This window comes from Epargyreus clarus, unplaced genomic scaffold (assembly GCF_041222505.1).
Source record: "Epargyreus clarus isolate Ecla_fem2 unplaced genomic scaffold, WU_Ecla_fem_2.2 ptg000035l, whole genome shotgun sequence".
NCBI lineage: Eukaryota > Metazoa > Arthropoda > Insecta > Lepidoptera > Hesperiidae > Epargyreus > Epargyreus clarus.
The window spans coordinates 3,151,341-3,176,928 of NW_027332240.1; the positions used below are offsets into that span (position 1 = coordinate 3,151,341).

General features: G+C 38.0%; 2 protein-coding genes across 2 annotated transcripts; one reads left to right on the forward strand and one right to left on the reverse strand.

Annotated features, from left to right (window-relative positions):
• Positions 1–894: 894 nt before the first annotated feature.
• On the reverse strand, positions 895–11,643 carry Rs1 (Dead-box helicase Rs1). Its single transcript, XM_073092196.1, has 15 exons — positions 11,439–11,643; positions 10,985–11,071; positions 10,469–10,610; positions 9,939–10,039; positions 9,394–9,592; positions 8,846–8,994; positions 8,439–8,522; positions 7,916–8,043; positions 7,292–7,489; positions 6,463–6,607; positions 5,825–6,007; positions 5,181–5,361; positions 3,795–3,998; positions 3,268–3,422; positions 895–1,260 (listed from the first exon to the last, which is right to left on the reverse strand). Exons 1-15 carry the CDS (start codon positions 11,541–11,543, stop codon positions 916–918), a joined length of 2,406 nt encoding a protein of 801 aa, XP_072948297.1. The 5' UTR covers positions 11,544–11,643; the 3' UTR covers positions 895–915.
• A 461-nt stretch (positions 11,644–12,104) lies between these two features.
• Positions 12,105–23,381, forward strand: Sac1 (phosphatidylinositol-3-phosphatase SAC1). Its single transcript, XM_073092197.1, has 14 exons — positions 12,105–12,273; positions 12,651–12,745; positions 13,136–13,254; positions 13,663–13,755; positions 14,963–15,094; positions 15,301–15,409; positions 15,838–15,953; positions 16,701–16,925; positions 17,355–17,522; positions 17,872–18,078; positions 18,598–18,765; positions 19,949–20,050; positions 20,909–21,045; positions 21,753–23,381. Exons 1-14 carry the CDS (start codon positions 12,236–12,238, stop codon positions 21,832–21,834), a joined length of 1,791 nt encoding a protein of 596 aa, XP_072948298.1. The 5' UTR covers positions 12,105–12,235; the 3' UTR covers positions 21,835–23,381.
• The last annotated feature ends 2,207 nt before the right edge of the window (positions 23,382–25,588 follow it).

Genomic DNA, 25,588 nt, shown 5'->3' on the forward strand with positions numbered 1-25,588 from the left:
AATATGAAAAAAAATTGTCTGTGGTCAACACCCTTAGATCATCTTCCGACTATTGTAAATATTACAAAAACTTTAAATGACGGCACATAATCGAAAAAATATTTTTATCACATATTTTACGATTAATTCAAGAAAAAGATTAATTCACCACAATTTATTAAAAAATGTTAATGCCACATCTTCACCTGCGCAGTGCGCAAAAGTTTTTTGCGTGAGTGTAGAGGTTCCTTTACGCTCGATGTTGATATTCCATCGTTATTATTTCAAGCGGGAATCAAAATTCATATATTACGCCATAGATTAGTATATTAGGCGGATCATTATACTTAAAAGCATTGCGTTGCTAAAATAGGCGAGGTTCAAAAGCGATGTTACTCATCGCCACGTGTAATGTGCCGCGTACTTTGGCATTCGCTTGAAAAATGATGTCGGTACAAGCGCGCGCCCACAACACAACTCGAACGCTCAGCAGCGCGTTGCGTTACGGCGGCAAACCGGTTGCATTTGTATTTCTGATTACCGGCCCTATATTAACTACTTTACATTTATCTAATAAATCATTTAAGCATTCAGTCAAACAAGTCAATTGTAAAGAAAGTTAAGAAATGTTAATAGGATTATACATGTCGGTTTTAAACGACAACATACCCTTGTGGCATCTTCCACACGTATATACAATGTGTATTACTTAAGAGGCATAGGGAGTAGGGAATGGTCGAAGCCAACACTTGCTGGGGGAACAAAATGGCCCATGTTTTTCGTAGATGCATAAAGTGCAAGTCACTGTTATTGTAATTATCAATGTTAAGTAATTAATACACACTAGATTATTCTAAAAAACTCTTCATAATCAATATATATCATAGAACCATATTTAAAATGAAACAAAACGAGTTTAGGGAAAATATAATTCATTTATTTATTTCTCTTATTCCCCCGCGCAGCCTGTGGTTTGCCGAACGTCTTTCCTTTAGGCTTGCCTTTCATTCCTTTCCCTTTTCCTTTTTGTGGACCTTTGCTCTTATTTGGTCCTTTGGCCTGGGGCAGCCCTATGCCCTTCTGGACGCGATTAGCATCATAACGTAAGCGTTTTGTCGCTGCTCTAGACGTGTCTGTAAGGTCGTTGGCGAAGTTGCTCTGTTTCTTCTTAGGTTTAGGGTTGTTGCTTTGTCTTTGTGGCCTGTCGTCGTTGTCATCGACTGCGCGTATCCTGCGAAGTTTCTCTTTGCCTTTGTGTAGCCTTGACTGGAGTAACGCCACCTGGTGACAGATTGGTGTAGTTATGTTAATCTTTGATATCTAAAGAAAGAACAGGTAATAAAACAATAGCTCTATGTCTCCTTGTACAATACAATACAATACAAAAATACTTTATTGTACACCAAAGAATACACGAAAAATATACATAAACGTAATGAACGGTACAACAGGCGGTCTTATCACTTAAAAGCGATCTCTTCCAGACAACCTTAGAGTTGTTGAAAGAAAACAATATATATGCAAGAAATACAGGTAGGGGTGTACAAATGTAATACATACCGACTCGAAAATTATCTTTGAACATATCAGCAGCTAGTGTAGAAGGTGAAGAAAGTAAGGGGTAGAAATAGTGGTAATACAGAAAATAGGAAAGAACGATAAAGAAAATACATACAAATAATAATAATGTTTTATATATGCAGCAGGTTAACATGTCAAGTAGAATTCCTTCACTTGTCTTTTAAAAGAATCTAGTGACTGTGCCCGACGGATAACAAGTGGTAAGGAATTCCATAGGCGCACAGCCACTGCAGTGAAGGATCTGCCGAAGAAGGATGAAGAACAAGGATTTGAAAGTGATAGATTTTCATTAGAACGAAGGAAGCGTGTGTCGTGAGAGAGATGCAGGTAATGAAATCGATCCTTTAGGTAATTGGGACTGTTTGAATTAAACAAGACGCAGTACAAAGCAGAAAGAATATGAGTATTCCGACGAAGACGGATTGGGAGCCACTTGAGTTTCTTTCGATACTCTGAAATGTGATCATACTTGCGAATTCCAAATATGAATCTGATAAACAAATTTTTAATACGCTCAAGCTTATTAAGTTGCTCCTCGGTTAGATTTAGATAGCAAACATCTGCATAGTCAAGGATAGGATGCAATAATGACATAGACAGGGAGATTTTGGTCGAAATTGGTAAAAAGTTGCGGAGCCTCCGGAGTGATCCCAAAGACAAAAATACTTTCCTACTGACCTCGTTGATCTGAGGAGTCCAAGACAGATAGCTATCCAAGTAAATGCCCAAATTTTTTACTGTGTCCTTTAGAGGCACTTGGACACCATCGAACAAGATTGGAGGTAAGGTAGTAAGATCAATCTTTTGAAGTAATCTTGAGCTGCCGATGACAATGGCTTGGTTTTTATGAGCATTTACTTTCAGTCCATGTAGCTGGCACCAGTTTGAGATAGAAGTCAGATCCGCATTTATAACTCCGATGGCACTTGTAATGGCAGACTAGCGATTTTTGCACCAGTGATTCGCATTTTGGCGATTGCATCGATGCTGTATCACGTTTTGGCTATTAGCTACGTTCGGTCATAGTATCTGTAGTGTTTGTATCATAACTAATAACTAAAGTACAGCACAGCTGTAAACACTGTCTCGTGCTCAAGGTGTGGCGGGGCGCGCGGCGTCAGTATCGCGAGAGTCAAAGGCGAAAGCGGACGGCCGCCTGCGCACATAGTGAGTTATCGAGCCAGTACATCAGGAGAATAGCAGTACATATACTACAGTATCGAAAAGGTTTGGTCGCTTTTAGAGAAATGATAGTATAAGATCGCTGGTTGCCGCGACTGTTGTTTTTTTTTTTATATTATAGGAGGAGCAGACGAGCATGCAGTCCACCTGATGGTAAGTGGCTACTGCCGCCCATGGACGTCTGTAATCAACACCAGATAGGATTAGATATTCCTACCTGAGGTCAGCCACAGATGCGCTGCTACCCCTGAAGATTAAGCTGGAACGCCTCGGAAATGTCTGTCTCCCTTATCACACCCTTCAAACCGGAACACAGCAGCGCCTAACACTGCTGTTATTAGGTAGAAATAGGTGTGGCGGTGGTGCCGCCGGAGTCGAACCACAAAGGGTTCTACCACAAATCTATGTTTATTTTTATCTGCGATGTAAAACATTTGATGCATCTAGCTTTCGAAAACCAGCTAAATCGTTGAGAGTAGCTAGTTTGCCTAAGACAAAGTAATACAATAGGTAGAAATTACTTACTTTCTCCATCTCTCTTTTAACTCGCTCCTCAGCGCTGTCTTTAGGGGTGTGCTTGGTCTGCTTCTGTTTCGGTTTCTTCTTTTTGGGGCTGTCATCATCTGAGTCCACATAGTCCTGTTTCCTCTTCTTGCCTTTACCTTTTAGTGGTTTACCAGCTGCAAAAACAAAATATAAGATTTACATAAGGACATGACTTCTTTGCAATTGTAATAAAAATAAATGGATTGTTTATGTTTTGATTTGAGATTGTTTAAGATTTTCAAATGTCGTACGTATCTGAAGTTATATTTGGAGATGGTAACTTTTCGTTATTCGACTTATTATAGTATTAATAGGCACTGCTGTGTTCTTTGAGGATGTCATGAAGAAGAGAACACTTCGTTCTCAGGGTTAGCAATGCATGTGCTATTTGAGAATCGAGTAAAGTTGTCTATAGGCGATACGGGCCACTTACCATCGGGTAGGCTACATGTTTATTGCTACTGCTTTATAAATATTTTAATGATGGTTTAATGCGAAGAACAAACCTTTCCCCGCGTGCTGCGTCAAGGCGAGGCGTTCCTTCTCCTCCCGCTTCTCCCGGGGGCTCTGGAACCACTCCCGTTGCCGCTTCACCTCCACCTTGGGTCCCTCGGGCCCGTCCTCCTTCTTAATAGCTCCCTCTAGCTTGGACGTCTGTCTCTCCATCTTGTTTAGTTGCTTCTCGGCATACTCTTCGTCGAGAATTGCGGCTGGAATAAATTAAATGTTAATCATGTACATACAATTACTCTCTTGTCTATTATTGTTCCTAGACGGTCTAAATGTGTTTCTACTTTGTAGTAAATTAAAGTAAATTTGACGTATTTTTTATCATTATTTTTGATGCGAATATTCATTATATTTATACCAAGGATTCAATTAGGTTTTTTGTATAAAAAATCAATTGAACGAATTTCAAAAGAAATAAATAAATTGACTTCAAGGTGTATTTTTTGATGTTTTTTTTTAAATTATTACGCCAGAAATAAAAAACACTCATTGTCGATCTGTCGTCTACATTATTGGTTATATATGTACGTAATCTTATATATAAAATTCTTGTGTCACAATGTTAGTTACAGTACTCCTTCGAAACGGCTTTACCGATTTTCACCAAATTTTATATGCATATTCAGTAGGTCTGAGAATCGGCTACTCTCTATTTATCATACCGCTACGTGATAAGGGTTGTTCACCCTTAACATTTTTGACGTGACAACGTCTTAAATTAGGTTGCGGCTGGGAGTCACTTATGAAAAAGTGTAAAGCCCGGTAACGTTACGATGAGTCACCGAACGAGAGAGAGGCCCGCCGAATGCCTTGCGTCTCTCTCCCACTCAACTATGATCGGTCTGCCGCGCGCGCAGCACTAGAGAATTAGGCGCATTGAATCGGCGCATGCTTGTGTCTCTGTCTTTGTCTTTCTCGAACGTTCTTGGCGTTGGAAAAACAAGAAAGCGTCACAATACAAGTTCACACGTGTGGTTAAAGTATCGTCAGCTGTGTCTGTAGTGAAAATATGGAGTGCTTAGATTCGTCATTTATCATTTACAACAACTACAACAATAAAGGTAAATAATTGTACACTGATATTTCATTATCGTAAACTATGATTGATTGATTAATTGTTAGATTGACACAAAAGTTGAGAAACTGAGTTTATAGGTTATGTCATACTATTGATAGTGTTAAGTAAATTATTAGTTTAAAATTAATTAATTATTTTCTTTTGAAAAATGCAACCGTGTCATCAGTATTTTCTTATGACGTTGTCACGTTCAACTATCGTTAGTAAACCGACTTTACAGACAACCGATTTTTTTTTTATATGGCAACACAACGTTTGCCGGGTCAGCTAGTACAAGCATAAAAATCAAAATTAATATACTCACCAATCTCCGGCTCGAGCCTGACCATCCGCTCCCTATACTTGGCGACGATGTCGGGCGGCACCAGGCGGGACTTGACGGGGCGCTTGGCGCGCTTCACTATCGCCTTGACGAGGCCGCGCTCCGCCTCGCCCGCCAGCGACACCGACACGCCCGCGCGACCCGCACGCGCCGTGCGACCCACCTGGGGTGCAGAGAAAGAAAGAAAGATAGGATGATAGAAAGAAAGAAGGCAAGAATAATGTTAAGTTAAATACAATAAACATACTACGAGTAGTGATACGAAGCAGAAGCAGAAGAATGTTTGAAATTATAGCATAAGTTAATATATTCCTTTTCATTTCATTTCACTTGTAGACTAGACCAACGAAACGTTTGGCTGGAAGGTATGCCAAATATTGAGACATACATACACAATCTCTAAAATATTAAGAAAACTGAAAAGCCATCAAAATTTTGCTACCGAAAAATATTTATTTAGTAAATCTTAAATGCTAACCAAGAAATAAGTTTTCATTATTGTATTACATTTATTGCCACTATTCAACCTTATCTATTTCAGAACTTCAACCTTATCTATTTTAAACAAAAAATGTCTACAAATTGTGTACATAATTTATTTTATAGCATATAATATCAAAACATACCCTGTGTATATAATGCTCCAGTGTAGCAGGCAAGGTAAAGTTGATGACAGTCTTCACGCCAGGGATGTCCAACCCACGGGCCGCAACGTCAGTGGCTACCAACACATCCACCTGCTCTTCCTTGAATCTCTTCAGGGAGTCCAAACGCTGAGGCTGGTTGAGAGCACCGTGAAGTTCAGCGACCTAAATATAAAATAAAAATGTTATATTTTATATACTATAATAATATAGTATTCGGCTCGTAGGGCCATATTGAGGTACGGTAATTAATTTATTTATTTCTCCGTGCGTTTTAACGCATCATGTTTTGAAAATTTGATTTTAGAAGTAAGAGATTTTTTATGATATTAGCCAACTTTTAGGCACTAAGATATTATTGTTCTTTCAATTTTTGAATTTTTTGTTGAATTTAATGGGTATCTGACCTCTCGTATTATGGATGAACGTCGGGACGGATATCAAATACATCCGAAGTTTTTTTATTATAGATACAAAAACCTCAATGCTTCTAATATACTAGTTTTCTTATTTATGTATGTCATTTTCTATTATACTAGTATTCTTATTTATGTATTCGCGACTATTGATCGCCAGTATTCGTCAAGTATCAAAATATAGTGATCACAGTGGTAAGTTACCTTGATCCCGAGCAGGCCAAGCGCAACATGTAGGCGATGTGCTTGCCGCTTGGTTTGCACGAACACGACGGTGCGGTCGCGGAACGTACGGCATACTAGTGCCGCTAGTAGCGCCTCGCGGTCTGATTCGCGCTCCGCACGGATCCTGCATCACATTGCAATATTAAGAATATTAGAAACCATACCATGTGTTGTTTCCTCTAAGGACTAAGTTGAAATGCCTACAACAGTATGTATGTATGAAGTATGTCTCCCTTACCACACCCTACAAAGCAGAACATAGCTGTGCTTAACAGTGGTGTTAAGTGTTACGACCATGACTTCATTGTAAAGTTACAATGTAATGAGTGTTATATATACCTGTAATGGCGAATCACACTGAACCAAACAAATTAAGGAAACATTAATATTAAGGAATGTCTAGTGATAAGCCGATGGTGTATGTAAATCAATAAATAAATGAGTATCTATGTAAAAGAGTGGTTCTATCTGAAACTGATGATGGTTGTGTCGCCACTTCTCAAGATAAAGATCATACATAAGTCTTATAATAGTAACGGCAAGCGATTTGGTTTTCATAAATTTACTGACACCCACAACTCTTAAACAGTCTTAAATATTGGAATATCCAGAATTTTTAAATTGAAGGCAACATCTCTATTAAGGTCCATTAATAGCTGGACTATAGCTTGAACAGTGTAATTGTCCACAGATTACAGTGACCAATTATCATCAGATGGGCATACAATCCCCATTCGCTCTTGCATGTTCTTCTAGAGGTGCCTATCTGCATTTGCCAAGAGCAAATCTAGCAGTTCCCATCTCTCACCTCACAAACTCCTGACGTAGATTGAAAGCCACATCCTTATTGGAGTCCACGAAGAGCTTGACCGGCTTGACCAGCGACACGGCGGCCAGGTCGCGCACCTGTTCGCTCATGGTCGCCGAGAACAGCATGGTCTGACGCTTTGGTGAACATTGCCGGATGATCTCCTTCATCTGTTCTGCGAAGTATTCGTCCAGCATCCTGGGTGGAGCACGTTATAAATGGTTATGCGATATGGTAATGTGAATTCAAACAATGTAATGTTTTGATTCCGTTATATAAAATTACATATTATGTATGCATGTAATGTAATTGCCACAGACATCCAAAACCAAATACAGGTCTATGGTAATTACATTTGATTAAAGAATCATTTATACTAAATGCATACTTAAGGATTATTAATATAATTTAAGTCAAAATAAAAAATCTATGTTATATATAAAAAAATCTATGTCTATTATTAATAAAATTGTAAAAAAAGACAGCCTACGTATTGTAGGCCATAATTTTGTTTAACCTATAATATGGTTGTTCCCATCATGGCACGTCATCGATTTGTTCGTCGGTAGATTTGTCGTCGTTCATCTTGATTTGCTTATGTTGCCATAATTTAAGCTAGTTTACCTGTCCGCCTCATCCAGCACTAAGACCTCGATGGAGTGGAGCCCAAACGACGGCGTATTCCGTACGTGATCGATAAGACGCCCCGGCGTCGCTATCACTATGTCAGGGTTATGGCGGAGTACACTTTCCTGGGAAAATATTTATAATTAACTCAACATTAAAATCAACCAACAATCAGTTTGCTTGTTTGATTTGATTGGTTGATCGATTGAATGATTGTTTGATCAATCGACTTTATTCAAATCAAATCAAATCAAATATCTTTATTTGCTCGAAATAATGTTTTACAAGGATTTACACTAAAAATATACAGACCATTATATTCAACCTAGCAAGTTATGCAAAAGTTAAAAATGCCAAATAAATAATAAAATATATTATTGGTTGACTGATTGAATGATCATTGTATTCATTGCACTTATATTGTAGGATCAGTCTTCAAGTTGGTAGGTACTACTCAAAATCTTCAGAATTAGACATGCTACAAAAGATTGATTTATGGTAGAATTAAATAAATATTTACCTGGTATTTCACATCCAATCCTCCCACAGACAAACCGACGGTGACTGAAGTAAATTGAGCGAGTTGTCTTGTTACTGCATGAACCTATAGAATATTATTAATTAAAATTATTTTGACTGTAATGTCAAGAATTAGGACTAATTTCAAATGAACCTAATTCTACTACATCCTTTATTAATTGGCATTGGAGCAGCATGATGGAATATGCTCCAGATCTCTGGATAGACTACAATGATGACTTAGCAGTGGGTCCAGATTATTTGAGGTATATTTTGAATATCCAAACTTGAAGCTAGCTTTTCATTCTTTAAGGCTCAAGAAAATGGCCATAAGCGAAGGTTTTAAGCTATTTTAACACCTCTACTGTTTTAATTAACATGTTTAGTTAGTCTTATAAGTCATATTACCTGTGTCCCCAGTTCTCGAGTGGGCACCAACACCAGGACCCTGGTGACTCGGTCCCCGATGTTCTTGTAGAGCAGGCGCTCGAGGATGGGCAGCATGTAGGCGGCCGTCTTGCCCGTGCCCGTCGCTGCGCACGCGCACACGTCCTTGCCTGGAGGATATTTTTGTTATAATATAAGGAATTGATAGATGATACTGTTTTCGTGTAGAATATTTGGCCTCTGGTGCCAAATATATCTGTGATCAACCCAGAATGGGATTAATCTTAAAGTGGTCTTAACTGTATTAGGCCTAAGATAACTTACGATATCTTGTCATGCTTTTAGGATTTAAGTACTTCGTTTAAGTTTCCTTTCTTTACCACACTCCTCAAACTAGAACACAGCAGTGCATAATACTGCTATTACAACACAAGAATACTCATAGGGGCACCTATTTCTATTTTTGGTCTAGAATTCTTTTCTCTCTAAAATCTTAAATGATATGCATTAGATATGACAGTATTAGACTTCAAATTCTAAGGATATCGCAACTTAGTATTACATCTTACCTAATAAAGCGACAGGTATTGTAGCCGCTTGTATGGGTGTGGGGTGCACGAAGTTCAGGCTGCCGATGGCCTTGAGGAGTGGCCTGGAGAGGTTCATCATGTAGAACGACGCGTTTTCGTCATATGGAGGTGGCTCTTCGAAGAAGTCTGAGTCGTATTCAATCTGTGCACCTGATTCTATGTCTTCTTGTTTTAGTTCCTGTATAAAGTAAAATGAAATAATTTAATGTTATTTGTGTTCAATAATTTAGTTTGATTTTCTGATGATTAGTCCGATACTAATATAAAACTGTATACTTGAGGGGTTGCATATCCCTATGTATTTAGTTACATATGACTGATTGACATATGTATAATTGACCTCAAGTAAAATTCCTGGAGTTTTTACCTTAAACAAAACTGCACATCAATTAAAATACTTGTAAAGGCAGGTAAGCTATACACTACAATTTGTGTGTATTAAAGTTTTTAGAGTAGTACTTGATCATTCAAAGAAGCTTATAATAAACTTTTGTTTATTTTCCTAAAGTTAGAGTGTAACTTACCTCTTTTAATTTCTGTTTCTTTGATAGTTTCTTCTCTTTTGTCTTGATTTCATCCCTTTTAAGCTCATCATCAGATATTTCCAGTTCATCCACATCACCATCTACAAAATTAATATCATTAAGCAAGCAAATTTTATTAATATAATTAAGCAATCATAATTAGTAAGATATTGACCAAAAATTGAGCTTCAGTTTATCAAACTGAAGTAGCACACAAGAATGCTTTTGACAGTAAGTTATTACTGCCATCAATCAACACTACATATCAATCTCAAATAGGGTTTACATCCTGAGGTTAGCCACAGATGCATTTCTAACCTATATGTGAACTTGGAAAGCATTGTATGTGTATCTCTATTACCACAAAAGTCGAAACTGGACACAACGGTATTTAATACTGCTATAAGGTAGAAATAGGTAAGGTAGGAAACACTATTATAAGGTACAAATATGTTTGATGATTCTTCCCGATTTGACACACAAGGTCTTGTAGAGAGATTACCAATATAAGCAGAAGTATCAGCTCTAACCTTTGACGTCTGCATCAGAATCAGTGTCCACGTCTCCAGAATTGCCGTTAACCTTCACTTGAGCTCTCCGCCTCTCTATCTTCTCATCTAATGTCCTTTTCACATTTCTCCTGACATACTTTTGAAGGTCATCCCAGGGATCCTAAAATTTTAGAAATTAGATTACTTTCATATCACTAGTTATTTTCTTTTATAAAAATGTAACAGATGAGCATCATACCCCCAACCCCAGATAGGATTACATATTCCTACCTGAGGTTGACCACAGATATGCTAAATATTCTAAGCTGATACATGACAGATAAGCTAAGCTGGAATGCCACCATTACCACACCCTTCAAATCAGAACACAGCAGCGCTTAACACTACTGTTCAATTAGTGTGAAATAGGTGTGGCAGTGGTACCTTCAGAGTCAAACCACAAAGGGTTCTATGCATTCACCACTGCATTGCATGCATTCTATGCATTACCACCTTCAAAATGCATTAATTTATAAACTAAATTAATATGTGTACCTTATTATACTCTTCAACTGACCCAACAAATTTAAAATTAGGGTCAAAGTCTGCATTTCTTTTATCCTTGTGTTTTGTTGGTTGATACTGAAAGAAGATTAATATATTAAAATAAAGGATAAAAATCTAACACATAATCCAAATTTATTGTTTACTGTAAATGCTCCTCACAAAGCAGTCATGAAATTGGTTTCAATCACAGATCAGGCTCTAAATTCAATTTATGTCTGAATGGAAGCGTAACTGATAAATTTGGACCTCTGTTCTGAGTGTCTATACATGAAACCCATAATATAAAAATAAAACTAAGCATGCAAATGGAAATGCTAGTATTAAATATTTGCAATCAAGAAAGAGGTTACCTACTTTACTGTGTCTAGCGATATTTTTTGCAGGTAATAATATTATAGTGATCAACAGGTTTAAATAGTTTTAAACTCAAAAAATAACATACCTCTATTTCTTCGTCCGATTCTTCTGAGTAATCTTCTACTTCCTCACCATCGGCTATGGTTCGGATAAGCCCGGGATACCCGGGTACTTCCATTTTGGACACCATAATTACTTTAATACATTTAAAATAAGCACATTTAAAATATTTATACAACAATCTAACGTTACTTAGGTTATCTTTCAAAATTCTATCAAAAACACATGTAAATCTAACGTTCCCTTATACTGTTAATTTCATTATTTGTTATTTTAAAATATCAAACAATAATAACTTTGTATTTATCGTTTCACACAATAACTTACTATTGGAAATATATAATTTTCGGTTTAAAAATAAAATATTAACTATATAAATAAGTGAAAACAATTTACTATACTATTTATACAAAAATTAACTTACATAGGAGTTGCGTAGAAAGAAATACAAATAGCGTTTCGATTCTGCAGCTGCTATGTTTCCATATAATACAAATTAAATTCAATATCTATTAATAATATTTTACATTCTCAATCTTAATTGTTATAAAATTAAAATTTTAATAAATGTAAGTGTCGTTTATATATTACAGTTCGTTAATGTGTTGAGAAATAATGTGGTGTATTGGTATAATATCAATGCCGATGTCCTATCTTATAAAATGTTGATAATGATAACTGTCATCTCATATCAACTTGTCATACATTTTATGTCATGTTTCTGTGATATCTGAAATCATTGTATGGTGTTCGTAATTCCTGTATTTTGTGATCGTAAATGCTATGATCTAAATGATACAACTGATTTAAAATTTAATTAAAATGGCAGACCAATTACTGATCCACGATGATATCAAGCTGTGAGTAATTTAATGTTTACTTTTAGTTTAAAACGTTTAACGTAAGAGCATGGATTTTAGCGCTTGTTTAAACATTTCTCGCACAACCGAAACTAATTGTTCGTAATTAATTTAGCAGATGGACACATTCTACCGCTATTTTCGAATTCGATATCCAATATTATCATCGAGAATAAAATTTTAAAAAACTACACTATACATCAAGGAAAAAAATAATCGTTTGGTTTTTAACTTCCCCAAATATGCTTGTAGTAAATGCCGTAGAACAGTGCATATTCATTACATAATTCATTACATTAGCATATATTTTTTAGTAAACTTTGAACAAGGTCAAAAGAACCGTAAACTGTTAATTATCATACTCCCTTGTTTTTTAGGTACACAACTTCAGATAAATTCTACTTTGAACCCACGATAAATCCAACGGAAATCCTGGTCATAGACAGAATCACCGGGGAAGCAGCTGTTAAAGGTATGTTATTTACACCCTTATTTACGAAGATAGACATTGTGTCTAACACAAGTTACTTGCTATATATAGGTATGGGTTAGCATATAGATGTACTAGATAAATGTATAAAGAGATTTGTTATAATTAACCATGATATGTACATATATGATGTTTTTTTCCAGTTAATTCAATTTAAGTGTACTATGATTTACTAAAATTACGATATTTTTTAAGACAGTCATTTCAATTAAAATCAAATTATTGAAGTTAATATTTGACTTATTTGGTTTTGGTTACATACTTAGACAATAGACTCTATGATATGATTAATTATTATACTTAAAATTTAAATGAACCAATGGAAATCTGTGTGAATAAATATTAATTCCTATACTTTTTGCTTTTAATTAGATATAAATGCAGTGAAGATTCCAATACCAGCGAATGCATACAGACCAGTGTGTGGCTTCCTTGGCTCTATCAGGCTCATCTCAGGACTCTATCTGGTTGTAGCCAAGTATAGGATATTGGTAAGTTATTATGCTCCTACAGGTATAGTTCACTTAAAACTGCTAGTTCTCTCTGAACATAGAAATGAATCGCATCGCCATAGCAAATTGTATGACTACACCTGCTCGCAACAACTTCAGAGCGGACTAGCAGGTTGATGCGGAGAATACCCATTACATTATTTTTTTAAAAAATTTTCAACACATAAATACTTGAGTCTAAAATGTTCTTATAAGATTTTCTGCAGTGTCTAAAATCTTTCAACTCACAGTAAGTGGACCTCTGCCTAATCTTTCTCCAGAAATAATATCTTTGAGATTATGATGAGATACCTACAATGAGATAATGCATTTATCTTATTGTAGGTGAATGATTATATTGTGGAGAAGTCTTGCAGTTACATCTTTACATTAATGTTTTTATTTTAGGTGGGCAAAATAAATGGACATGACATATACCAGCTTGCTGGAACAGACATTCTTCCATATGCACGCTCCACCACCCATCTTACTAACAAACAGGTAAGGAATTCAGTCAGTACTTCAATAGTGATGAAAATAATTATTTAATTGTAAAGATTATGTATTTAAGAAAAAGTTATTTAGATAGCTCCAAGTGTCTATGTTTAACATACTTTTGCTTTTATAACTTATAATGCAAACTAAAATGTTTCATAGTAAATCATAAGGAACTCCTGTGCCAGTACTTATACTTTTAGATGAATGGATTTAAATTTTAAGCTATGCATTGCTAGTTTATCAGTATATCAATCCAGTTTTATTACTAACTAGTTTTTGCTCGCGGCATCGCCCGCGTTTAAAAGAAAATAATATGACATACTAACATACATAAAACTGAAAATTCGTACCTTCATTGGAATGAAAGTGGCGCCATCTAGCGAAAATTGGTCTTACCAACTCTGAAACCTTCGTGGGCTCATGGACAACAACTTTGCTAAAGATCATCACTTGATCAAATGCATAGTTTATGATTACACTCCTTACAATTCTTATTAATATATATTAAAATAATCGACTTTTTGGTCCAAAAGATCGATTCTCAGATTAATCGATCTTAAATCGCCATCCCTAGCTCCCGTGGGATTTCCGGGATAAAACTATCCTATGTCCTTTCTCGGGTCTCAGACTATCTTTGTACAAAATTTCATTAAAATTGATTCGATGGTTTAGACGTGAAGAAGAGACAGACAGACAGACAGACAGACAGAGAGAGTTACTTTCGGATTTATAATATTAGTAAGGATTTTGTAAGCATTGCCATATTTTAGAATGACAGGGTTGAGCTGTGCATTGTCTAAGTAGAGATTTCCGTCCATCCATTTGAGGTCCACTGCTGGACATAGGCCTCCCCTAATTGGCGCCACTCCAACCGGTCCCGTGCCCGTTGAATCCAGCGGTTTCTCGCCGTCTTCTTCAGGTCGTCGGTTCACCTGGTCAGGGGGCGGCCTGAACTCCCTTTGCCTACTCGCCACTCGAGGGCCTTCCCCACCGGTTATCGGTCCTCCGAGCGATGTGGCCGGCCCATTGCCACTTCAGGCTGCTAATTTTGAGAGCTATGTCGGAAAGCTTAGTTCGTCTACGGATTTCATCATTGCGAATCATATCTCGTAGCGAAATACCAAGCATAGCTCTCTCCATAGCACGCTGAGCGACTCTGAGCTTTATAACGCATAAATGGATTTGATGTGAATTTGAACCAATTCAACAGATCGAAGACAACAGTACATATGAGCGGATGGTCCGCGCGGCGTTCGAGACCCCCGGTATCTACTTCTCGTACGGCTACGACTTGACACACACCATGCAGAGGCTGCATTCAGTTGCACCGGATTTCCATAAGGTACGCTTTTTCTATGGCAAATTGAGAATACTAAAAGTCATCATTCTTTTTAGAATTGGAAAAGGGTAGTGTAGAAAAAAAAAATCCTGCTTAATAAATAGATCTTACTTTATGAGTTTTATTGGGACTTTAATGGAAAGGTACAGTATTTTTAATATGCAACTTGGTTCAGTATATGTCGAAGTTGAGCTAATGTTTTGTTACAGTTATCGCTAGCGAGCCGCGCAGAGCCCCGGTTTCTCTGGAACGGACACCTGCTGAAGGAGTTCTCACATCAGCAGTTCGCCAGATTCTGTCTTCCACTCATTGAAGGATGTATCCTTTTGATAATACCCATCATAATACCATTGAGGGTCATTACGTTCATCTTAATATGTACATCGTAAATCATGCATCCATGTCTTTAAAGTAGTTTTTGTTAGAGTCAACAAATTACCAGTATGGTAGCACATATCTTGGTTAGCGATGAGCTTTCCAACGAGCTAATGTTGCTAGCATTTTACTAACTCATCCCAGGGTCAGCAATTTGGATGTAGCTTTTTACATGTTATTTAAAATAAATATATAATTATTGTAATGATTTATTTATGCACACAAAAATATCAATACAGATGAGAACTTATATTTAAAATATAGTGTAAGAGCACTGCTTTATGTAAAGAAATCTCTTCCAGCAGACCTGATTTTTTGAATAAATTATTTCATATTGCAACTATATGATGTTTCCTTAACAACGTCGTCAGTTGTGTCCATAAACCACGTGTCGGTGAACGGTCACCAGCTGGCGTGGTCGCTGGTGTCGCGCCGCTGCGTGGACCGCGCGGGTACGAGGCTCTTCATGCGCGGGATCGATGCTCAGGTGGGGTCACCTCACTTAATTTTGATTTTATTTCGTAGGTTCACGGTCGGATTTAGAGGTCTAGAGGCCTTGGGGGCAACAAAGGAGTGGAGGCCCCCTGGCCCCAAATTATTATCCGAATAAAATGAACAATTTTTTCAGTTGAGTTTTTCACTAAATATTTTATTGTAAAACGCAGGTAGATTCTTCTAATATTAATGTTTGTACAAAGTACTGTAGATAAAGGTAAAACAGCGAAAAAAATACCAAAGGAAAAGATATATATATATATATATTTACTAGAGTTTACTAGTCTGAATTAAAAAAACATCCGACGTCTCTATTGTGGGGGCTCCTCTTTTGTGAAGGACCCGGGGCTGCCGCCCCGGTTGCCCTCCCTAAAATTAGGCCCTGCGTAGGTGGCAGCACCACGGCAGGTTTCTGTTATAGAGCTAGTAAAAAAAGAACAAGGTTTTAGAGAATTAATTTATTACTAAAATTGTGATTCAGTGAATTGTTAAATTTTGGGATTGTAGTACAATTTGTACTATGTAAATACGAAATAAATACAATTCATTTCATTTAATTACATTTAGTTCCAATATTGCTCTCTGAATGAATTTGTAAATACCGCATATAATGAATTTAGTTGCGTTACGTAACAACCTTACTGTGAATAAACATGACGTAACAATAGTTGTGTTTACTATTTCAATACATAATTTATTTTCTGTTTTTTTTTTTTATTACAACATACTTAATTTGCAGGGCAACGTAGCGAACTTCGTGGAGACAGAGCAGATAGTTGAACGAGGCGGCGAGAAATCCTCCTTCGTACAGACCCGCGGCTCGATCCCGCTGTTCTGGTCGCAGTACCCCGACCTGAAGTATAAGCCGGGCATGGAGCTGGCTCCAGAGGACCATGTGGCTGCGTACACCCGACACTTGCGGGACCAGCTGCAGCGGTACGGGAACCAGGTGCTGTTGAATCTGGTGAGTGGGCGGATTTTAATATTTATCAAAAGGTGGGAAAAATCTTAGGGAGTAAATTTCGATAGTGTTGCCGAAAGTTGAGGGTTTTTAACTTTTTTATTTTATTTCATCATTTACTATATTTTTGTGTGGCTGTGGATCAAAACAGTTTTAAAGGTGGTGGTAACCATATGGGTCGTCTGGGTGCTACTGCCAAATCTATTTTTTACGTGAAGCAGTTCTTGCGTTTCGGTGAAAGAGTGTGGTTGCTAGTCGACTAATACAATAAAACTAGTACTGTCCTTAGGACTGACTTCAAATATGTGATAGGCTACAGACATAACTTCATTTCAAACTGAGTTGGTTACACATGTCCATTTGTGGCAGTGACCACTCAGCAGGTGATCTGCACGGTAGTTTGCTTGTTTAACGTTGAGTTGTTGTTCCCAGATCGACCAGCGCGGCAAGGAGGAGCCGCTGGAGCGCGGCTACCGTGCGGCCGTGGCGGCGGCGGCGCTGCCCGGCGTGCGCTACGAGCCGTTCGACTTCCACGCGGAGTGCCGCGGCCTGCGCTACGACCGCCTCGCCGTGCTGCTGGACCGCGTGGCGCACGAGCAGGTCAGCATGTGCCGGTGCCGGTGTCGGTGCGGCCCGCTACGGCGCCCGGTGTAGCCGGCCCGCGGGCACTACGAGCAGGTCAAGATACGATGGTCATAGGGTGTACTCCCACTGCGACCGACACTGCTAAGGGCACTAAGCGCTACAACCGATTCTCCATATTTGTCGATCGGATGGAGTATGAGCAGAACAAATACAGACTTACAGAAAACCTTCTAATCGACACTTCCAGCTATCGACATATCTTCTGTTCAATGTTTATTCGAAAGGTCACCCCTATCGAATATAAAATAATCGCGTTAATTTTAATTCAGCGTTTAATATTAAATTCCTTCCACCATTCCTCCAGGCGGAGTTCGGCTACTTCCTCTCCCGCGGCGGTTCGGTGCTGATGCGGCAGGGCGGCGTCTTCCGCACCAACTGCGTGGACTGTCTCGACCGCACCAACGTGGTGCAGAGTCTGCTGGCGCGGAGACAGCTCGCTGCGGTGTTGAAGCTGCTGGCCGTCATCAACAATGATGAACCGCATCCGCACTTTGACTCGCTGTTCAATTCTGTGAGTTGATGATGATGCTTCCAATTCTTTTTGGGAGGTACATGTTGTTATGATAAGTCGATGATATATTTAAAAGAGAAAGTGTAATTTGGTTGGAATGTATGCTTAATGTGAACTAGGGAACTCCTCAAATAATAACGGCAGATCATCCTCGGTTAAAGCAAATGTCTTCAGTTTATTGATCGTTTTCAAATTTGGTTAAAACCTAAGAACAAGCTGTAAGAAATTTTGATTTTTTTTTTTTATTAAGTTAATAATTTGAACTCAACATATATGTACTTTGATGGGAACAAAATTTTATATTATATTTTGATATTGTTACAATAATCATTAATTAACACAATTTTATTATGCACCGAAAACCATTATTTGTCTTTTGAAACAGAAGTTAAAAAAATATGGTTGCTTATTTTTAAATTAGCAAACTTTTTGTTTTATTTCAATACCCGTCTAGGATAAGGTGAAAAGTTGAGAATATTCTTACGTCGCAATTTCTATCCTACATTTGTCTATCCCCAGGTGTGGGCGGACCACGCGGACATGATCTCGCTGCAGTACTCGGGCACGGGCGCGCTGAAGACGGACTTCACGCGCAGCGGCAAGCGCACCCGCCTCGGCCTGCTGCGCGACGGCGTCAACTCCCTCACCAGATACTACAAGAACAACTTCAGCGACGGCTTCCGGCAGGTGCGTCACGTGACACGGTCTCGCTGCAGCACCCGGGCACGGGCGCGCTGAATCACTATTAGAACAACTTTAGCGACGGCTTTCGACAGGTATAGTCCGCTCTGAATATAGAAATGAATTGCGTCGCCATAGCAAATTGTAGGACTACACCTGGCCCGCAACAACTTCAGAGCGGAGTAGCAATTTGGCGATAACTATACCAGGGGGTATGTCACGTGACCGGACGGCCGGACGTCCGGTGGGGCGGACCTTGTTGATATGGTCTCCCTGCAGTACTCGGGCACACTATACTACTGGAACAACTTCAGCGTTGTCTTCCGACAGGTACCGGGGTTCCGTAGCGTGACCAGGTGGGGCGGGCTTTCTGGACTTGATTTCGCTGCAGTATGCCTGGATAAACTACTACTAGAACAACCTCAACGACTGCTTCCGACGGGTTCCGGTCCACCTTGGGCCAAGCTACGTAACCAGATAGGGCGGACCATACGAATATGATCTTGCAGAAGACTTCAACATGGGTTCCCTGAAATCATCAATTACCGTACCCTTGTAATAGCGTCATACACTTTTAATAATTCGCCAAGTACGAGTCGAACTCGCACATGGAGGCTTCCGCACCACCAAAAATTCATTATTTTTTACTTATTTTTATTCATTTTATTATTTTCAACAATACTTAGTTATGTGACACAGCAATAGATGGCATTGGGGTGATGATGAATGAAACGTAAACAACGTATATTAAATTTAAATTATTAATATTAAAATATGTTTTATGGTTCTTATTTGTATTTATTATAATACCAGTTATAATAGTAAACGGATTGTCAAAATTTCAATCGTCTTCCTAGTACGGTTTAACAGTTAGATCGAAAAATGCCGAAAAATACCGGTTTGTTGTATGGAGAATATTCAACTTTATTTTATTTTTAGTATTTGTTGTTATAGCGGCTACCGTTATGCATCCTCTGTAAAAATTTCATGTATCTATCTATTACGGTTGCGGAGATATAGCCCTGTGTCAGACGGACAGACAGCGAAGTCTTAGTAACAGGGTTCCGTTTTTACCCTTTGGGTTTGATTCGACACCACTTCAAAGGTATGTCATAGTTAATCGGACATCACCTGTATGTAGCAATGTATTCTGTGAGCCGTCAAACTATAACTAGTGATGTACCAACAGGACTCCATCGACCTGGTGCTGGGCAAGTACACAGTTGTGGAAGGAGAGGGCAACACTGCGCTGTGCCCGCTGCGACGAGAGAGAGACTGGAAAACTGTCACAGTAAGATATTATTCTCTTCATTATTTCTTGAATGGAAATAGTCCAGCAAGCTCTGAGCTAACCCAGTTGTAATGATCTGCGGTGGGAATTAAAATGGATTGCCAAAAATAATCTAAAAAATATTTGTTTCGTTTTGATAATTTAAAGAAACTAATTCTATATTATATTACTCAGAATTGACTTTCTGAGTAATATAATATAGAATTATATTTTTAAGCTAAACATTCAAAATGCTGGCCATACAGAAAGTTTCGAATTCAATCGCCAATTTGCAACACATATAAAATTAAAAGAAAAATTGTTCTTATTCTGGATGAAAGTATATGTATTATTGTGCATATGTATAGAACCCTGACATCATGTTACGTTTGCTGTTTCTAAGTATTCTCTCATAGAGCGGGTCTATGTGTATATAAAGTGTTGTATATTGTATTTTACCATAGTTCTCGTAAATTTTTCATATGCATAATAATCCTATTATAGGGTTACGAGTCTTACTGGGATTATGGATCTTTTATTACCACGCTTTTATTAGCTTGGGTTGTATGTATGTATGTATGTAACGGAATCTTTGAACTCGAATTTTATCCTCTTTGAACGGTTCGATTAATTTAAAATTTTGAACAAATATAAACAACCGATGACAATACATGATTTTAATAATTTTGACCTATTCTCCTCATCAGGATCGTCAGAAATCAGGATTAACGATTTCCCTTGTGCGATTTTAGCGTGGTTTTTAGTTTTTAAACTGTACTTATATTTATATTTTCCGTTACCTATGTAACGCTATGTCTATGGCTATGTCGCTATGTATGTATATAAGTCCAGATTTAGTTTGACACGTATGTCCCCCAGTTCCCGTCGGTGCTGCTGGTGGCGGTGTCGATGTTCTGCGCGAGCGTGGTGATCCCGTCGCGTAGCGGCACCGAGGTGCTGCTCTACATGATGTTCTGGGGCGCCGCCGTCGGGGCCACTCTCAACTTTATGTTCAAGTTAGTTTCACATTTATATATCTTTACCTTTTTTATTTTATAGAAGTGGTTATAGGTTTACATTACGTATGTGTGTTAAAGCGAAATGTTATGTTTTATAGTGAATATGCCTCCCATGTATTATGTGTATTATAGCTTGAGTGATCCATAAAAAAATGGCAATGAAAAAAACAGTAGAGTTACTTTAAATCAATCATAAAATAAATGCATTACGATCACCGAGGTCTTATTTGAAAATTAACATAAAGTGCATAATAATATGATCTATGATGTATTAATTACTAGCGTTGTAAGTATGAAATGCAAAAGTAAGAGGAATGATGATGGCGACACATCTGAATCGCGTGCTCTCTAATTATTTATAATTAAATCAATTAAAAAAAATCAAAACAAGGGCTGTTGTCAAATTTTATTGTATATAGATTTTTTTATAATTGATGAAGTTTAGGATTTTTCATTGCCTTTATTTTGCGTATCTACGTTTAAATGTTAAGATATTTTATTTTTTTTCTTTAATTTTATTATAGTCCGCGCCAAACTGCAAGTCCGCTCTGAAGTTGATGCGAGCAGGTGTAGTCATACAATTATCTATGGCGACGCAATTCATTTCTATATTCAGAGCGGACTAGCAGTTTTACGCGGGCTATATCTTCGCAGATGAAATAAATTCCTTCAAACATTTATTTTTATTATTTTTTCGCGTGTAGGCACGGTCGCGAGTTCGTGGACTGGCCGCGGCTGGACGCGGGCGGCGCGGCGCGCGCGCTCGGCCCGCCGCCGTCCTTATGATCCACCTGCCGCCGCGCGTCGTCGTCGTCTGACCACTCACCACTGACCACCGCTGACCACTGACCACCACCGACCATCGCTGCCACAAGCAACTAACTACTAGCTTCGAGTGGTCGAATTGCATAAGGATTAAGTCGTGTGGTCATTTGCCAGCGTCTGGCCATCACTGACCATCGCTGACCACTGACCACCACTCGCTGCCACAAACTACTAGCCGAGAGTGTTGGGTGGTCTCACTGTTTTAAGAATGAGTGGCCTTGCCAGCGTTTGAGCACCACCACTGACCACTGCTGCCACAAGTCACTAGACGAGAGTACTCGGTGCTTATATTGCGTAAAGATTGAGTGGTCGGTCGCCAGCGTCTGACCACCACTGACCACCGCCACCACAACCCACTAGCCAAGAGTGGTCGTTTGACAACATCTGGTCACCACCAACATCCGCCAGCACTTGGTGCTCACGCTACTATTATAAGATACTTGAGTGGTCGCTTGCCAGTGTCTGACTACCACCAACCACCACTCGCTACGACCTGCGACCGGCTGCTAGCATGGTCTCATCGCTTTAGGATTGAATGGTCCATTACCAGAGTCTGACTATCACTACCAACTGCTACTCGCTACCACCCGCTTCTAACCACCAACTTCGAATGGTCGCACCGGTTAAGGTTTGAGTGGTCACTTGCCACGTCTTACTCCTATACCATCTGCCAACACTTGGTAGTGGTACCGCTTTAGATCTCTGAGTGGTCGCTCACCACCATCTGACCAGCATGGCAATATCATCGCTCTAGGACTCATAAATTGTAAGCTAACACTTATTGTACTGTAACAACGGCAACTCGATTGCGCGATGATCGACAGTCACCAGCCATCTGCGATCATAACTTTTATAAAGATACACCCCCATCTGTTTATCACTTGCAATCCACAACACTAGCGGTCAGAGTCGATCACCATCACTTATCATCTGCTAACAAAACCACTGTCTGTCATCCGCCACCACCGCCTGTAGTGCAACGTTTAGATATTCGCCGAATACACACGAATGGAAGATACGATTGTGTAAAATATTTTCTTGGGAATACTGGCGAATACCAAATGGTATTCGCCACTATTCTTGCCCGTTCTCCACGAAATGTTGGTTATGTAGTGCATATGTAGAATCAAAACCAGAATGCTAACATTCGTACGCGGCGTTTACATACTCATCATTGTTCGGCAATTTACTCGGCGAATTGTTCGCAAGTATCTGAATGTTGCATAAGAACAGCGTCTTGTCTTCCGCCATCTACTGCTAGTTACCACGAAGTCTGCCACCATCATGAACACCACTATCACGAACAAACCGTCCACAACCAACTCCGCTTGCACTCGTGCTAGATTTCACTTATGATAATAGGAAGAGGTTGCTAATTTTCACCGCTAGGGGCGCTACGTAGCCATACTTAAGCGTGTCCTAGGGTTGCCACTTTGCCTTTTTAAAGAAAATAGTATCTTTGTCAGATAAATTGCAAAAATATAGTACTTTTGGGAAATTTAGGATATAAATATGTATTTTTATTGTTTTTTTTTTTCAACGACAAATAATATCTTGCTTACTGTATTATATTCTATATTCTATTCTGTATTCTATAATATATTATTATGTATAGTACAGAAAAACGTACGTGTAGTAAAACATAGTAACATAATACTCTATTATAGTACAGTTGGCAGCCCTTATGTGACCACGCTAAGACCAATATCGGTACTTCGATATTGGTGCTACGAAGCTCTACGAAGCTTCGAACCATATCATAGTATTTTAGATGTGATTACTATGTACAATGACTATGTCTCATATACGCCAAGCAATTCCTAATTATTTTCAAACTATTTCTTATCATATTTGGTGTGTCCAGACATCGTATGTCATGTGACTACATAGGTGGCGTTATTTATTGAATATTTTGAATCTTATGGTGAGATTAATGTCCGTTTTTAATAACCAATCTATCCAGGTTTTGCTTACCAAAGAAATGTGAAAATATCCGGTATGAAGAAGTTGTCACATATCGACCTTTGATATAGAATAAAATAGATAAATTATCAACAATCGGCGTATATAGTTAAATGTCGATCTTTCGTATACAAAAAATAGACAGATTGCTTTTTAATAACGGGCGTATATACTTTAATACCTTTGCTTACGGTAGACGTGGATATATATAATAGCGGGTACATGAAATTACCTTTAACAATGCAACAACACTTGTACAAAGATTGGCGGGAAAAACAAATAATGTGGTAGCAATATCAACGAATATTTATTATGAATATTATAATGTAATCGAAGTATTCCAAAATTCACTGATTCCTAAAGAAAATGAGCGTTTCCTCTGCTCCGCTGTATAGGCATATATTTTATCAACGATTGAAATGAATACGAAATATTTTTATGTCATCGTGCACTTGTGATTAGTATAATTCGATTTATTAAAGTTTTAAAGTCATTCCAGTGAGAGCGATGTGCTTGGGTCACTTTTGTGTATTATTTCGGACTTTTTTTTATTAAAATCAGCTGGCATCCACATTGGTACACAAGAACTGCTTCACGTTAGAAATAGGTGGGGCATATTCCGTATTTACCCTAAGGGCTAGGGGTCCGCGTCCAGGGCCCCCGACCCCAAGAAGGGCGCGAGACGACACTTTATAAAATTATAGTCAAAAATCCTAAATTGAAATGCTTCATTTTTTAAATATTACTTTCTTTTATTATATTGGATCTACCACCTTCTGATTGTTTTTTATTTACTTTCTCTTTTACTGTTGGGCGCTGATTATTGTTATATTTTAAGCATAAATTCATATACATGTTAACCTTTTCAAAATAAATTTCATTTACAGAAAAGTGACCCAAACATTAATTTGAAGTAGTTAGTTCGGAATTGGAGTGTTTATGTAAATCTTAATCTTTGACCTTATAAATATTGTTATTCGAACCAATTATAAATAATAAAGCGGCGATGTTTCATATGAATATTAATGTTCTGTGTACATATTTAAAAGTAAAGTACAAATTACACTCACACATATATGCACCATTCAAAACAACGCACACACTTAACGCGTGGTGGCGGTACTAAAGAACTTTTTTGGTCCTTCGAGCCGGATTTTGAAAGTACATACAAATAATAGTTATTTTTACTTTAACATTGATGCATAAACCTATTTATTAACATTCATATGAGACGTCTTCCATTTCGATTGTGGATTTCGTTAGTGACGACGCGTGGACTTTAGTATTAATATTTAATATGTAATGTATTGAAATAACATTGCTTATGGATGCAAGTTTGTTGATTTCAATATTATGTTGATGCCATTGACCTAAAAAGTCGATGTTGGGTCTAGAAAAAAATAAGAAACATATATTCGAAGAGTACGTAATAAATCCATATGTAAGATCTGTCACGTACGAATTATATTTCTTGAGCGCTTGTAATTTATACCCAATACTTAACCCTTATTAACCCTGAAAAATGTTGTGATTGTTTAAAATATGTGAATTTTATTACCATATTTATAAAAGAGAAACGACCATATCAGATCGACATCTGCACCCTTAGTGATGTTTCGACGTTAAAAAAATAGTGGAATAATTTACAAAGTATCAGCATTTAAATAGGTTATTTGTCATCAAAACATCTAAAATAAGTTTATTACCAACTAAGAACAAAATATTTATTTGAAAATTGTATTTAAAAATAACG

Excerpts from the sequence above, each read along its gene's own strand:
- Sac1 (XM_073092197.1), top strand. The coding sequence starts at position 12,236 with ATGGCAGACCAATTACTGATCCACGATGATATCAAGCT. Across the intron at positions 13,756-14,962 it reads CCCATCTTACTAACAAACAG|ATCGAAGACAACAGTACATA; the intron begins GTAAGGAATTCA and ends CCAATTCAACAG. Across the intron at positions 20,051-20,908 it reads GAGACTGGAAAACTGTCACA|TTCCCGTCGGTGCTGCTGGT; the intron begins GTAAGATATTAT and ends TATGTCCCCCAG.
- Rs1 (XM_073092196.1), bottom strand. The coding sequence starts at position 11,543 with ATGGTGTCCAAAATGGAAGTACCCGGGTATCCCGGGCTTATCCGAACC. Across the intron at positions 7,490-7,915 it reads GTGCTGGATGAGGCGGACAG|GATGCTGGACGAATACTTCG; the intron begins GTAAACTAGCTT and ends TGCTCCACCCAG. Across the intron at positions 3,999-5,180 it reads CAGGCTCGAGCCGGAGATTG|CCGCAATTCTCGACGAAGAG; the intron begins GTGAGTATATTA and ends AATTTATTCCAG.